Source organism: Hibiscus syriacus, unplaced genomic scaffold (assembly GCF_006381635.1).
Source record: "Hibiscus syriacus cultivar Baekdansim isolate YM2019G1 unplaced genomic scaffold, ASM638163v2 tig00116961_pilon, whole genome shotgun sequence".
Taxonomy (NCBI): Eukaryota; Viridiplantae; Streptophyta; class Magnoliopsida; order Malvales; family Malvaceae; genus Hibiscus; species Hibiscus syriacus.
In genome coordinates, this window is record NW_024063487.1 from 64,316 (window position 1) to 79,945 (window position 15,630).

The 15,630-nt window shown below is 30.9% G+C and overlaps 1 protein-coding gene across 1 annotated transcript; it reads left to right on the forward strand.

Annotated features, from left to right (window-relative positions):
* The first annotated feature begins 1,539 nt into the window (after nucleotides 1–1,539).
* LOC120189913 lies at nucleotides 1,540–2,325 on the forward strand. The gene is made up of 2 exons (XM_039193047.1): nucleotides 1,540–1,661; nucleotides 1,747–2,325. The coding sequence occupies exons 1-2, from the start codon at nucleotides 1,644–1,646 to the stop codon at nucleotides 2,221–2,223; spliced, it is 495 nt and encodes a 164-aa protein (XP_039048978.1). The 5' UTR covers nucleotides 1,540–1,643; the 3' UTR covers nucleotides 2,224–2,325.
* Nucleotides 2,326–15,630: the final 13,305 nt, after the last annotated feature.

A 15,630-nucleotide genomic window follows, 5' to 3' on the forward strand; every position in this document is an offset into this window, starting at 1 on the left:
ATATTATACAATTCCCATCACTTTGGATAAAAACTCTTGATATAATAAATTCTTTTCATATGGATAATTCTTAATTCTTATTCTTCGTGCTTTATTCAAAGCTATAAACATAATAATATACAAAGAATTTGATTTAGTAAAATATTAATAAATTTGAGTAGTAAAAATTATTTTATATTTTTAATATTTAACATATAATCATTTATAATTTTATAAGGTGAAAAATGTAATTATTGTAAAAATGTAATTATTTAAACTAATATTTTACTTTGATTTATTAAAAATATAGATCTTATACATTGAAAAACAATATCTTTGTTGATTTGAGATCACAATATTATTATATAAGTTTGATATAATAATTATACTAATTATATGCAAATACATTTTTCTCAAAATCTAAATAATGTAACAATTAAAATATTTATGAATTTTCATTCGAATATTTATAATTTAATATGAAAATTGAACCTTTTGAAAATGCATATATCACAATGATTATTTGGTAAAATACATCCAAATAATCTTATATTCTTTCAACCAAACACATTAATATTACATTTCTGTTAAACTAAACAATATAACAATATTCTCAAATAATATTGTATCTCAATAATCTTATTCTAAAAAATAATCTTATTCCATAAGATAAATATTGTATTTCAATAATCTTATTCTAATAATTAATCTTATACTCTATGAACTAAATGTTGCATTTCAATAATTTTATTCTAAAAATAATTTATATTTCATGAGCTAAACGTCTATTTAAGGTAAAAACCATAAATCTATCGAATACAAATTTTTTAATAAGTCGAGGCAGCATAGAAATAAACACCGTCGAGGAGAAGGAGCCAGCGAGCTTCTTCATTGGGGTCTATTTTAAAGACAATTTGACAAAGATGGATTAGGCCTTTATTTTATTGGCCCCAATGATGAAACCGAATGGAATAAAAGATAACATAAATAAAAAAGATAAGGGTAAATTACGAGTTTAATAATTAAACTATCAATTTTAATCTGTTTTAGTATTTAAACATTCAATTTTTTCAAAATCATATCTAATTTTAGTTTTTATTTCATTTTGATATCTGGTTAAAAATTAATGTTAAGTTTTGAAAAAAAAATAAAAATTAGGTACCAAAATGGATAAAATTGATAGTTTGGTATTAAAACGTTAAGTTTTAATGAAAAAGTATTAAAATAAAATAAAAACTAAACGTTAGATATGATTTTGAAAAAAATTAAAAAATTAAATATTAAAAAGGACTGAAATTGTTAGTTTGTACCAAACGTTAAATTTTTAACAACAATATACAAAATGAAACAAATATTAAATATTAAATATGTTTTTAAAAAATAAAAAAATAAAGTAGTAAACCGGATTAAACTGATAGTTTAAATATTAAATTATTAGTTTTCCCAAAACTGAATACTGTAGTTGAAAGACCTGTGCCTTCATGAAGCTTCTATGCTAGAACTATACACCTGAAAATCCTGACAAATGTCACTGCACTTCTCTGCTCCAGAACTCTCCGCTTCTCCACTCTCATCTCCTTTCTTGTATAAATCCGCACAAGATTCCAAGCAACTTATCAGTTGAAAAACACACTTCATCAGTTTCTACAATCCTGAAACAAATCATGGCGTTTAGATCAACAGTGAGTCTTCTCTCTTCCTTTTTTTCCATTATACTTTGCTTTTCTCCTCTCGTTTTCATTTAAAATAATCTTGTGATAATTCCAGGGTTTTTTGAAGCAATTAACCAATCATTTGCGAGGAAAAGCGACGTACGCGACCTCGACGCCACCGAAACTGAAACCCTACGCACCAACAGCTGATTTCGGGCACTCTCAGCCGGAGAAGAAAGTGAAGGGCGATTTGGTGGCGGCGTACGTTGCAGTGGGCATGATAGCTGTGTCGACTTCACTGGGGCTCTTCACGGTGGTGCAAGAGCTGAAGAACTCACCGAATGTTCGACTTAACAAGAAGAGGAGGGAGAGTTTACCGGAGGTGGAGGAACCGGAGCGAGTGCTGGATGAGGCTGACAAGTTCGTGAAGCAATCGCTTTTCAGGAAAGTTGCTCATATACAGAAGAGTGATGATGAGTATGCCATTGATGATCCCACACGGGCAGATATGTTCGCTTACAGCCCCAAGTCTCGGGCTGAGACTCTCGAGTCCGTTGGCGTTGATCCTAAGTTTCGTGTTTATGGTGGTTAAGGTTTTCTTTTCTATGAGCACAAATGGAGAATATTCTAGATTTCTCACTATAGCTCATGAATTGATGTGACTATACATTCTCTCTATGGCTCATGACTTGATGTAATTATACAACAAAATATCAATATAAAGACGTAATTAATAGTTGGATATCTCACCGTTTTATATAAACATGCATACCTTAGAAAATCAAATGCAAATTATCCACACTCATATTTTCTACTACGTGTGAGACTAGAAACAAGATCACCACTGTCAGCAACACTAGTTATCGACGTCACAAGAGTAAAAGGTAATATGCATGGAGAGTCGTGATCTTTCTCTACCACAACACATGGATGGATCATGGCCGTCCCTTCACTTTTCTCTCGTTAACATTGCTTTCCTCATAATCATCATTTTTAGTTTGAGCGTCTTCTTCTTTTGTTGCTATCACTTGGATAAGCTTAGATCACTTTGTGGAACTTTCACCAACGATGTTGATATCGAAACATTCCCTTCTAAACCCATGCCTGATCTAACTTAAAAATTATATACCTTGCCTGTAAGAATCCAACTCGAAAATTATATACCTGAGATGAGAACAGGATTTGAACTCGATGAGTTCTGATCCGATTTTATCGGTTTAATTTTCTTAGAAAAAAATTAAGCTTGGATCGAGTCGGATTTTTTTAAAGGTTATGTTTGAGTCGAGTTATGCTCGGTGTAAAGGTAAAAATATCCGACCACATCTAATTCAAAAAATATTTTATCTTATATATTTAAAGATAATTATAATAATATATTTCTATATATTATTATTTTTTAATTTAATACATATTTTTTATAAAATAAAAGTAAATTTTTTATAAATATATTATTTTAGATTGAGTTGGGTCGGGTAAAGGGTGTATAATTTTTGAGTCGAGTCGGGTAAATAGAAAACCTAACCCATGCCCATCCCTACCTGAACTCGACTTGTCTTTTTTAGATAAAATCTTAATCCGATCTGACCTAACTAGTAATAATATATTTTTAAAATTACTTGTATTTAATAATAGGGATTTAATTAAAAAATTATACATATAGGGATATTATTATAATTATCTCTGAATATATAAAGTAAATTTATATTTTTTTGGGTCGGGTCAAGTTGAATATTTTTCATTCTAAATTTGAACCTCAACCCAATAACTTTTAAAAAAATCTTGACCCAACTAAAACATAATCTCTAAAAAAGCATGAGCTGACTCAAAAATAGCCTCTAAAAAGATTTCTCGACTCGAACTCAAATTCGAATCCGATTTTTTTTTAAAATCTGACCTGATATAATCAGATATGTTCGAAATCCATCGAGTTTGAATCTCGTGTACAACCCTACCGATGACTAACGACACTAAGAATTTTCTCTAAAACAACATTACAAATAAAGCGTTTTATATTAGAAAAGAAACTCTAATGGTGAAAATATGTGATGGAAGGACTCAATATTTTATTCATGTGCTTGGAAAATATATATAGTCCGACTTACAAAACAAATAGCTAAAGGATAATCAATTAAATCAAATAAGTTCCAAATGTGTTTGGGAGGATATAAGATATGAATAGGTTATAAAAAGATTGGTGCATGTAGGGTTCTAAACGAGTCAAGTTCGAGTACGAGTATTGTTGAGCTCGACTCAACATGAAAATTCTAAAATAGAGCTCGACTTAGCTCGAAAACTAGTGAGCCTAAAATTTTCAAGCTCAACTTCGAAACTATGAATTGAAGCTTGAAAAAGTTTGAAATAAAAAAAAATCTTAAATTTAACTCAGTTGAAGCTCAAACTAGACCTTAAAACCATGAATTATTTTAACTATTTACAATATAATAAATAATTATAAATATATTATTTTAACTATTTTAAAATATTAATATATTCAAATTGAGTCGAATGAGATTAGGTATAAATAATATATTTTCAAGTCGGGGTCAAAGGAGGACAAAAAACCGGCTTGCCCTACCCCGTGCCTATCCCTTATAATAAGCTATGGTTGAAGTTGTTTTATTCTTACTTTTGTTTTTTATTTTTCAGGCTTTCATATGATAAATAACAAAGGTCGTAAATGTTAAATCAAGAACTAATGTTGACGCAGTGGTAGAGGCAGCTTAATCCACTTTGGAGATCCAAATTCAACTTTCCTCAATAGCTTGGAGGAAAAATTATTAAAATTAAAAATAAATTAAATTTAAAAAAGCCCTCAAATGATGTCATGACACGTGTCGTCATATGATTGGAGAATAAAATATATTGAATTAAATAAAATTATGACCATTTTGATAGATTATGTAAGAATAAGGACTAAATGTATAATTATATCAATTTTATTAATTTCTACGTCATCTCTTTCGTTAAATGTTAACGATAAGTGGCTTGATTGAATGCATTTAAATAGTTGAGTGACCTGATTGACAAAATTTCAAAAATGGTGGTCAGATGAAAAGGGCAATAATTAAGTGGTCAATGATATAGTTTACCCAAAAAAAGATTATGAAAAATAATGTAATTAATATTTTATTTTAAATATTTTATCTTTAAATTTTTAATTATACGCTGATTACTTTAAGATTTTAAATTTTTATAAATTAAATTAATGATGTTCATCGTTAATAGTGTTCAGTTATGCTAATCGAGCATGACAGTCATCCTTTATTGTTGAAAACATTTTGATGTTTCGATATAACAAATTAAATTTAAATGAATTTTAAGATTTTACAAATAATTTTCTAAGAATATTTGATTTAATTAATCGAATATCAAATTATTACTCCAAGTCTTTCAGGATCAATTTTAAACCTTACTAAATGTGTAAAATTATGTTTTATACTTAAACTATTTTTTAAGCAATTTTCACAAAGTATTTTGAACCGAAATCAAGCCTAAAATCAATTTTTAAGAGTGATGCACCGATGCACCAATACATGCATCGATGCACCAATTAATTTTTCAAACATCGAATGCATATTATTCATCGATGCACATACCATGCATCGATGCACTCAGTGCATTTGATGCATCGATGCACAAGATCATGCATCGATGCACTCAGGCTTTTTCAAAACATCGAATGCATTTTATGCATGGATGCACTCTTAGTGCACCGATGCACTAAGGGTCCAACAGTCAAAATATTTAAATTTTACACTGATGCACCGATGCACCATGGGTATGCATCGATGCACTGACGCTCCCAACTGCTTTAATTAATTGTTTTCACACTTAAACGGCTCTATTGACTCCACTAAGCATCCCCAACGTTCAGAATCATTTGAAGGTGTATTTAAACAAGCTTAGAAGCCATTGATCAACAACAAGAAACAACAAGCAACTAGAATCAAGAGAGAATCAAAGAGAAAGCATCAAACTCATTGTTTGAGCAATTCAAGCCTATTTTTCATTCAATATTCATTTTGCTTTCAAGAACACTTCTTGTACTCAATCATATTCATTTTTGAGTGTTCTTTTCTTTGTTCTAGAATTGTGCAAACAATCTACCTTGTGAGAATTTCCTTGTAAGTTTGCAAATTTGTAATCTTCTCTTTGAGAAAGAGTGTTCTCAAGAATTAGGGTATATTCTTGAGGGAGTTGTAAGGTTATCTCTTTGGCCTCAAAAGAAAGAACAAATTAGTGAATTTGTTGGAAAATCCTTAGTGTGGATAGCTAAGGTAGTGGACATAGACTTTGGTTGAGAAAGTCGAACCACTCTAAATCGCTATGCAAATCTTTTCAATTTTCTGCAAAAGCTTCTTCCAAAATTTTAATTGCCAATTCACCCCCTCTTGGCCTATTCCATCGATCTATTAACTAAACAATTGGTAACAGAGCCTCACTCATTTGAAGGTTTAATCACCTCTTGAGTCGATTCGGGAAGAGTTACATCGATTATCAAGTCATCAATGGCCTCTACTTCAAATGTTGACTCCGGTCTCGATTCGATGCCCGCCAACAAGCCTCCTTTCTTAAATGGAGCTAACTATGCCTATTGGAAGAATAGGATGATTTATTCAAGCAAGTGACATGGGAGCATGAAATGTTGTAGAAGACGGTTATATCAAGCCTCTCACTCATCCAAGATTGTGGAGTGAAGGAGAGACAAAAATGTTCCAGCTCAACTCCAAAGCCATCCATATCATATTTTATGCTCTTGGACCAGATGAATATGGAAGAGTTTCATCTTGTACAACCGCCAAAGAAATATGGGATAAACTAAAAGTCACTCATGAAGGCACCGATGAGGTAAAAGAATCTAAAATTAGTCTTCTAACACATAGCTATGAAAATTTCAGGATAAAACCAAATGAAGATATCAAAGCTATGACGGATAGATTCTCTACGATTATAAATGGTCTCAAATCATATGGAGAGATCATTCCAAACGAAAAGTTTGTGAGGAAGTTAGTTTACTCACTTCCAAAATCATGGCAATCCAAGAAGACGGTAATCATCGAGGCTAAGAACCTGAAGTCCTTAACTCTTGAAGAGCTAATTAGTTCCCTCCTCACTCATGAAATGATGCTTGAAGATGAGGTGGACCTCGATAAGATTGACGAGACACCAAAGGAGAAGGAGAAGAAGAAAAACATTGGAGTTGCTCTCAAATTCATAAAAGATGAGAGTGATTTAGATGAAGATGACGATGATGAGGAAATGGCATTGTTTGCCAAACGGTTCAGAAAAATGATGAGACCTTACCGAGGAAGAAAATTCAAACGAAATTAAGGCCTAAAAAATGAACCAAAAGAGAATGACCCTATCATTTGCTATGAATGCAAAAGCCGAGGCATGTAAAAATATGATTGCCCATAATTGAAGAGAAAGGGTCAATCAAAGAGTAAGCACAAGGCTCACGAGGCTACATGGAGCGATAAAGAAGGTTTCGATGAAGAGGAACAAGAAGTAGCTAACTTGTACTTGATGGCATTCGGGGAAGATTCTAAGGTAACTTCTAACTCATCCGAATTAGATGATTTGTCTTATGATGAGTTATTAGAGGAATATAATGGGTTGGCTTCGGATTATGAGAAATTATTTTTAAATATAAAAATGATATTTCAAAATTGAAAAATGAAAATAAACTCATATCCAAAACCAACAATCTTGAAAGTAAATCAAATATTTTTCAAATCAAACTAGAAGAGTTTGAAAAGAAAATTCGGATTTGCAAAATTTACTTTCAAAGATCAATGATGATCATCAAAAGAAAATTGATGACTTAAAGCTTCTTTTGATAAAGTTGGAACAAAACGTTTTGAAATTGGAGAAAATTCAAATCCAACTTTGTTAGAAAAATTTTAAAAACTACAATCATAGAGGTCCCCGAAGAACCTCTAATGGAAAAATCGTTAGAAGTATATGGGTACCAAAAATTAGAAATTAATCTTTGTTTGTAGGAAAAAGAGCATTGCTACAAGCCACGGAAACAAATTCAAACTCATGGTACCTTGATAGTGGATGCTCAAGACACATGACCGGGGACAAAAGCCGGTTCATAGAGCTTAATGCCAAAAATAGAGGAGAAGTGACTTTTGGTGATAATTCAAAAGGTCACATTGAAGGTATAGGTACAATAGGTAATATCTTCCATACAAATTAAGAATGTTTTATATGAATGGATTAAAGCATAATCTTTTGAGCATTGGTCAATTATGTGATAAGGGATTCAATGTCATGTTTGAAACTATGGTTGTAAAGTCATTGACATTGCATCTAATCGGATTATGCTTGTTGGTCATAGAATAGGAACATTACATGGTGCATTTAGACTCTATTGATATGACTAATTTATGCCTAGTTGCTAAGAATGAGCATGATAGTTTGGTTATGGCATAGGAGACTAGGACATGGTAGTATGAGTGTTTTGCAACGGCTAATTCAAGGAATTTAGTTCGAGGCTTGCCTAAGCTTAAATTGATAATGATAATCTGTGATGCTTGTGCTAAAGGAAACAGAAGCGAGTTTCTTTTAAATCCATTAACGATGTATCAACTAGTAGAGTATTACAATTGATCCATATAGATCTTTTTGGGCCAGCTAGGACTACTAGCTTGAGTGGAAAACAATATGCATTTGTCTTGGTAGATGACTATCAAGATAACTTGGGTTCTATTTCAAACTGGATGATTTTGATGTTTGGATGTTAAACTTGATGTTTGTTGGATGATTTGAACTTATTTGTTGTTTTATAGATTTTGAACTTAATATTTATATATATTTGGTTTGATTTTCATTGAATTTAATTTATTAATTTTATTTTGCATCATTTACATACTCGTTACATTATGACCAATTATGTCATTTCACATTTGTTTATGAATATTGATTGAAACTAATGGCTAATCTCTCTTTTGATTGTGATCTTAGCAGCTTAGCTATATTACTTATAATCAATTGGCTATGTTTTTTAAAAAAAAAATTGTTTCACAATGTTTTAAAGTCTTTTTGATTTAACAAAAGGGGGAGAAGAGAAGTGTTACAGTAAGGGGGAGTAATTTTTCAAAATTTAGAAAATCTTAAAATAACAAATGTTTTGTTATATCAAAATGGGGGAGATTGTTGAAAGCATTTTGATGTTTCGATATAACAAATTAAGTTTAAATGAATTTTAAGATTTTACAAATATTTGCTAAGAATATTTTGATTTAATTAATCGAATATCAAATTATTACTCCAAGTCTTTCAAGATCAATTTTAAACCTACTAAATGTGTGAAATTATGTTTTATACTTAAACTATTTTTACCAATTTTCACAAAGTACTTTGAACCAAAATCAAACCTTAAATCATTTTAAGAGTGATGCACCGATGCACCAATCCATCATCGATGCCACCAATTAATTTTTCAAACATAGAATGCATTTATGCATCAATGCACATACCATGCATCGATGCACTCAGTGCATTTGATGCATCGACCAATTAATTTTTCAAACATAGAATGCATTTTATGCATCAATGCACATACCATGCATCGATGCACTCAGTGCATTTGATGCATCGATGCACAAGATCATGCATCGATGCACTCAGGCTTTTTCAAAACATCGAATGCATTTTATGTATCGATGCACTCTTAGTGCACCGATGCACTAAGGGTCCAACGGTCAAAATATTTAAATTTTACACTGATGCACCGATACACCATGGGTATGCATCGATGCACTGATGCTCCCAACTGCTTTAATTAATTGTTTTCACACTTAAACAATTCTATTGACTCCACTAAGCATCCCCAACGTTCATAATCATTTAAAGGTGTATTTAAACAAGCTTAGAAGCCATTGATCAACAACAAGAAACAACAAGCAACTAGAATCAAGAGAGAATCAAAGAGAAAGCATCAAACTCATTGTTTGAGCAATTCAAGCCTATTTTTCATTCAATATTCATTTTTCTTTCAATAACACTTCTTGTACTCAATCATATTCATTTTTGAGTGCTAGAATTGTGCAAACAATCTACCTTGCGAGGATTTCCTTGTAAGTTTACAAATTTGTAATCTTCTCTTTGAGAAAGAGTGTTCTCAAGAATTGTGGTATATTCTTGAGGGAGTTGTAAGGTTATCTCTTTGGTCTCAAAATAAAGAACAAATTAGTGAATTTGTTGGAAAATCCTTAGTGTGGATAGCTAAGGTAGTGGACGTAGACTTTGGTTGAGAAAGTTGAACCACTCTAAATCGTTGTGCAAATCTTTTTAATTTTTTGCAAAAGCTTCCACCAAAATTTTAATTGCCAATTCACCCCCTCTTGGCCTATTCCATCGATCGATTAACTCAACAATTGGTATCAGAGCCTCACTCATTTGAAGGTTTAATCACCTTTTGAGTCGATTCGGGAAGAGTTACATCGATTATCAAGTCATCAATGGCCTCTACTTCAAATGTCGACTCCGGTCTCGATTCGATGCCTGTCAACAAGCATACTTTCTTCAATGGAGCTAACTATACCTATTGGAAGAATAGGATGATGTATTTCATTCAAGCAAGTGACATGAGAGCATGGAATGTTGTAGAAGACGGTTATATCAAGCCTCTCACTCATCCAAGATTGTGGAGTGAAGGAGAGACAATAATGTTCCAGCTCAACTCCAAAGCCATCCATATCATATTGTGTGCTCTTGGACCAGATGAATATGGAAGAGTTTCACCTTGTACAACCGCCAAATAAATATGGGATAAACTAAAAGTCACTCATGAAGGCACCGATGAGGTAAAAGAATCTAAAATTAGTCTTCTATCACATAGCTATGAAAATTTCAGGATGAAACCAAGTGAAGATATCAAAACTGATATCAAAAACTAGAAGGCACCGATGAGGTAAAAGAATCTAAAATTAGTCTTCTATCACATAGCTATGAAAATTTCAGGATGAAACCAAGTGAAGATATCAAAACTATGACGGATAGATTCTCTACGATTGTCAATGGTCTCAAATCATATGAAGAGATCATTCCAAACGAAAAGTTTGTGAGGAAGTTAGTTTACTCACTTCCAAAATCATGGCAATACAAGAAGACGACAATCATCGAAGCTAAGAACCTGAAGTCCTTAACTCTTGAAGAGCTAATTGGTTCCCTCCTCATTCATGAAATGATGCTTGAAAATAAGGTGGACATCGATAAGATTGACGAGACCCCAAAAGAGAAGGAGAAGAAAAAAACATTGGAGTTGCTCTCAAATCCACAAAAGATGAGAGTGATTCAGATGAAGATGACGATGACGAGGAAATGACATTGTTTGCCAAACAGTTCAGAAAAATGATGAGACCTTACTGAGGAAGAAAATTCAAATGAAATGAAGGCCTAAAGAATGAACCAAAAGAGAAGGACCCTATCATTTTCAATGAATGCAAAAAGTCGGGGCATGTCAAATATGATTGCCCACAATTGAAGAGAAAAGGTCAATCAAAGAGTAAGCACAAGGCTCACATGGCTACATGGAGCGATGAAGAAGGTTCCGATGAAGAGGAACAAAAAGTAGCTAACTTGTGCTTGATGGCATTCGGGGAAGATTCTAAGGTAACTTCTAACTCATCCGAATTAGATGATTTGTCTTATGATGAGTTATTAGATGAATATATTGGGTTGGCTTCGGATTATGAGAAATTGTTTTTAAAATATAAAAATGATATTTCAAAATTGAAAAATGAAAATAAACTCATATCCAAAACCAACAACGATCTTGAAAGTAAAATCAAATATTTGCAAATCAAACTAGAAGAGTTTGAAAAGAAAAATTCGGATTTGTAAAATTTACTTTCAAAGATCAATGATGATCGTCAAAAGAAAATTGATGATCTTAAAGCTTCTTTTGATAAAGTTGGAACAAAACATTTTGAAATTGGAGAAAATTCAAAATCCAACTTTGTTATAAAAAGTTTTAAAAACTACAATCATAGAGGTCCTCGAAGAACCTCTAATGGAAAAATCGTTAGAAGTATATGGGTTCCTAAAGGACTCATTACTGCTAAAGATAAAGATATTCTAAACAAATGGATACCTAAGGGGACTAGGATTTTGGAAACTAATGAATATGGACCCAAAAGATGCTCAAGACACACCGGGACAAAGCCGGTTCATAGAGCTTAATGCTAAAAATGGAGGAGAAGTGGCTTTTGGTGATAATTCAAAAGGTCACATTGAAGGTATAGGTACAATAGGTAATACATCTTCCATACAAATTAAGAATATTTTATATGTGAATGGATTAAAGCATAATCTTTTGAGCATTAGTCAATTATGTGATAAGGGATTCAATGTCATGTTTGAAACTAATGGTTGTAAAGCCATTGACATTCCATCTAATCGGATTATGCTTGTTGGTCATAGAATAGGAAACATTTACATGGTGCATTTAGACTCTATTGATATGACTAATTTATGCCTAGTTGCTAAGAATGAGCATGATAGTTGGTTATGGCATAGGAGACTAAGGCATGCTAGTATGAGTGTTTTGCAACGGCTAATTCAAGGAAATTTAGTTCGAGGCTTGCCTAAGCTTAAATTTGATAATGATAAAATCTGTGATGCTTGTGTTAAAGGAAAACAGAAGGGAGTTTCTTTTAAATCTATTAACGATGTATCAACTAGTAGAGTATTATAATTGATCCATATAGTTCTTTTTGGGACAGCTAGGACTACTAGCTTGGGTGGAAAACAATATGCATTTGTCTTGGTAGATGACTATTCTAGATATACTTGGGTTCTATTCTTAAGTACTAAAGATTAAGCATTAGAAAAATTCATCACGTTTTCAAAAGTAATCCAAAATGAAAAAAGGTTACTCTATAACTAGTGTTAGGAGTGATCATGAAACTGAATTTAAAAATCTTGGATTTACTAAGTTTTAGCGGGAGATGCGTGAATGTATGGACGCGCTCACTCTTGAAGTTCGAGCTCATTATCCTCCTCTTCCCGATCCTCCGATGGAATGAATTTGTTTCCTTGTTATGATTTCTTGGATTTTCAAACTTGGATTGATTTGATGTTTCTGGATGTTTAAACTTGATGTTTGTTGGATGTTTTGAACTTATTTGTTGTTTTATGGATTTTTGAACTTAATATTTATATATATTTGGTTTGAATTTTCATTATGAATTTAATGTTTATTAATTTTATTTTTGCATCATTTACATACTAGTTACATTATGACCAATTATGTCATTTCATATTTGTTTATGAATATTGATTATGAAACTAATGGCTAATCTGTCTTTTGATTGTGTTCTTAGCAGCTTAAGCTATATTTACTTATAATCAATTGGCTATGTTTTTCAAAAAAAATTGTTTCACTACGTTTTAAAGTCTTTTTGATTTAACAAAAAGGTGGAGAAGAAAAGTGTTATAGTAAGGGGAGCAATTTTTCAAAATTTTAGAAAATCTTAAAATAACACAAATGTTTTGCTATATCAAAAAGGGGAAGATTGTTGAAAACATTTTGATGTTTCGATATAACAAATTAAGTTTAAATGAATTTTAAGATTTTACAAATGATTTTCTAAGAATATTTGATTTAATTAATCGAATATCAAATTATTACTCCAAGTCTTTCAAGATCAATTTTAAACCTTACTAAATGTGTAAAATTATGTTTTATACTTAAACTATTTTTTAAGCAATTTTTACAAATTATTTTGAACCGAAATCAAGCCTAAAAATCAATTTTTAAGAGTGATGCACCAATCCATACATCGATGCACCGATTAATTTTTCAAACATCGAATGTATTTTATGCATCGATGCACATACCATGAATCGATGCACTCAGTGCATTTGATGATCGATGCACAAGATCATGCATCGATGCACTCAGACTTTTTCAAAACATCGAATGCATTTTATGCATCGTTGTACTCTTAGTGCACCGATGCACCGATGCACTCTTAGTGCACCGATGCACTAAGGGTCCAACGGTCAAAATATTTAAATTTTACACCGATGCACCATGGGTATGCATCGATGCACTGATGCTCCCAACTGCTTTAATTAATTGTTTTCACACTTAAACGACTCTATTGACTCCACTAAGCATCCCCAACGTTCAGAATCATTTGAAGGTGTATTTAAACAAGCTTAGAAGCCATTGATCAACAACAAGAAACAACAAGCAACTAGAATCAAGAGAGAATCAAAGAGAAAGCATCAAACTCATTGTTTGAGAAATTCAAACCTATTTTTCAGTGAATATTCATTTTGCTTTCAAGAACACTTCTTGTACTCAATCCTATTCATTTTTTAGTGTTCTTTTCTTTGTTCTAGAATTGTGCAAACAATCTACCTTGTGAGGATTTCCTTGTAAGTTTGCAAATTTGTAATCTTCTCTTTGAGAAAGAGTGTTCTCAAGAATTGGGGTATATAGGGAGTTGTAAGGTTATCTCTTTGGCCTCAAAAGAAAGAACAAATTAGTGAATTTGTTGGAAAATCCTTAGTGTGGATAGCTAAGGTAGTGGACGTAGACTTTGGTTGAGAAAATCGAACCACTCTAAATCGCTGTGCAAATCTTTTCAATTTTCTGCAAAAGCTTCCACCAAAATTTTAATTGCCAATTCACCCCCCTCTTGGCCTATTCCATCGACCGATTAACTCAACATTTAATTATTTAAAGCACAAAAAGATTAGGAATAGAAACTGTAGAATTTAATGTATGTCTTATTTTATACATAGCACACAAGAAACATGTACTAATTTTTTTATTAGCATTAACGTACATAATTGATTTAGCTAATATAATATTCAACTATAGATCTTAATAGTTAATTGTATAGACTTAAAAAATGCGAAACTTGCACGAATTAAGTGAATTCAGTGGTTAAGAAATTTATTGTTATTTTTTGAAGTCCCAAATTTGAGCATCGCAAATATTAGGAGTGTGAGCATTCATTGTTAAATGGTTGAGAGTATTTGAAAAAATATTAACTTATATTTTGTTCTGATTAAGAAAAAAAATTGAAACTATCTCATAATCATATTGTCCTATTTATATCGGGAAAGTAAACAATAGAGATAGAGATGAATTTTTAATTATATTATATTTAATTTAAATAAAAAATATATAATAATTTTATTATTTTAAATTTACTAAATAGTAAAAATATATTAATTAAATGTTTACGTATCATATTTTAAAATAAATAAAATTAAACCATTCACTTAAAAAGTGTAATAAAACATTCACTTAAAAGTGTTAATAAAATATAGACCAATGGAAATAAAATAATATTGACAATAATATATTGAGCTAAATTATAGAATTAAAAAATGAATATAAGTTAATTTAGGATTAAATGAAAAAAAAACCTAAAAGACCAAATTGAACAACTATAAAAACTTAAGAGACTTGATTATGATATACTCTATATTTATTATACAAAAAGTAAATAATAGAATATCATGAATATTAATATCGAATAAATTATAAATAATACGGTTAATTTTTAATATTAAATAAAAATAAATATTAAATTGAAAAAATTATTTGTGTCTTAAAAGGCCATTTAATTTTTTATTAGAATTTTTTAATTATAAGGGTTATGTTATGTGACATGCTTTTATTGATGAAAAAAAGTTCTAATGGACGTTAACAATTTAGGATAAAATATAACAAAACTAAATGTTGGAGTATAGCTAAAAAAATTATTTTGAGGTATTAAATTTAGAGAAAAATTATTTTGAAGTGTCAAATTTAAAAATTGTATGAAGAATGTTTTTTAAGTGAAAATGAATACGAGTGCCAATTTATTTTTAAAAAATACTAATATTCTATCAAAGATGTTTATTTTCAAAAACTATATATTTTTATATTAAATTTATAAAAAATAAATCAAAATTTTTTATAGTGTTATATAACACCCCTAATTATAAGCTGGCTCTTCCAGTGGTAAAAGACATTTGTCTT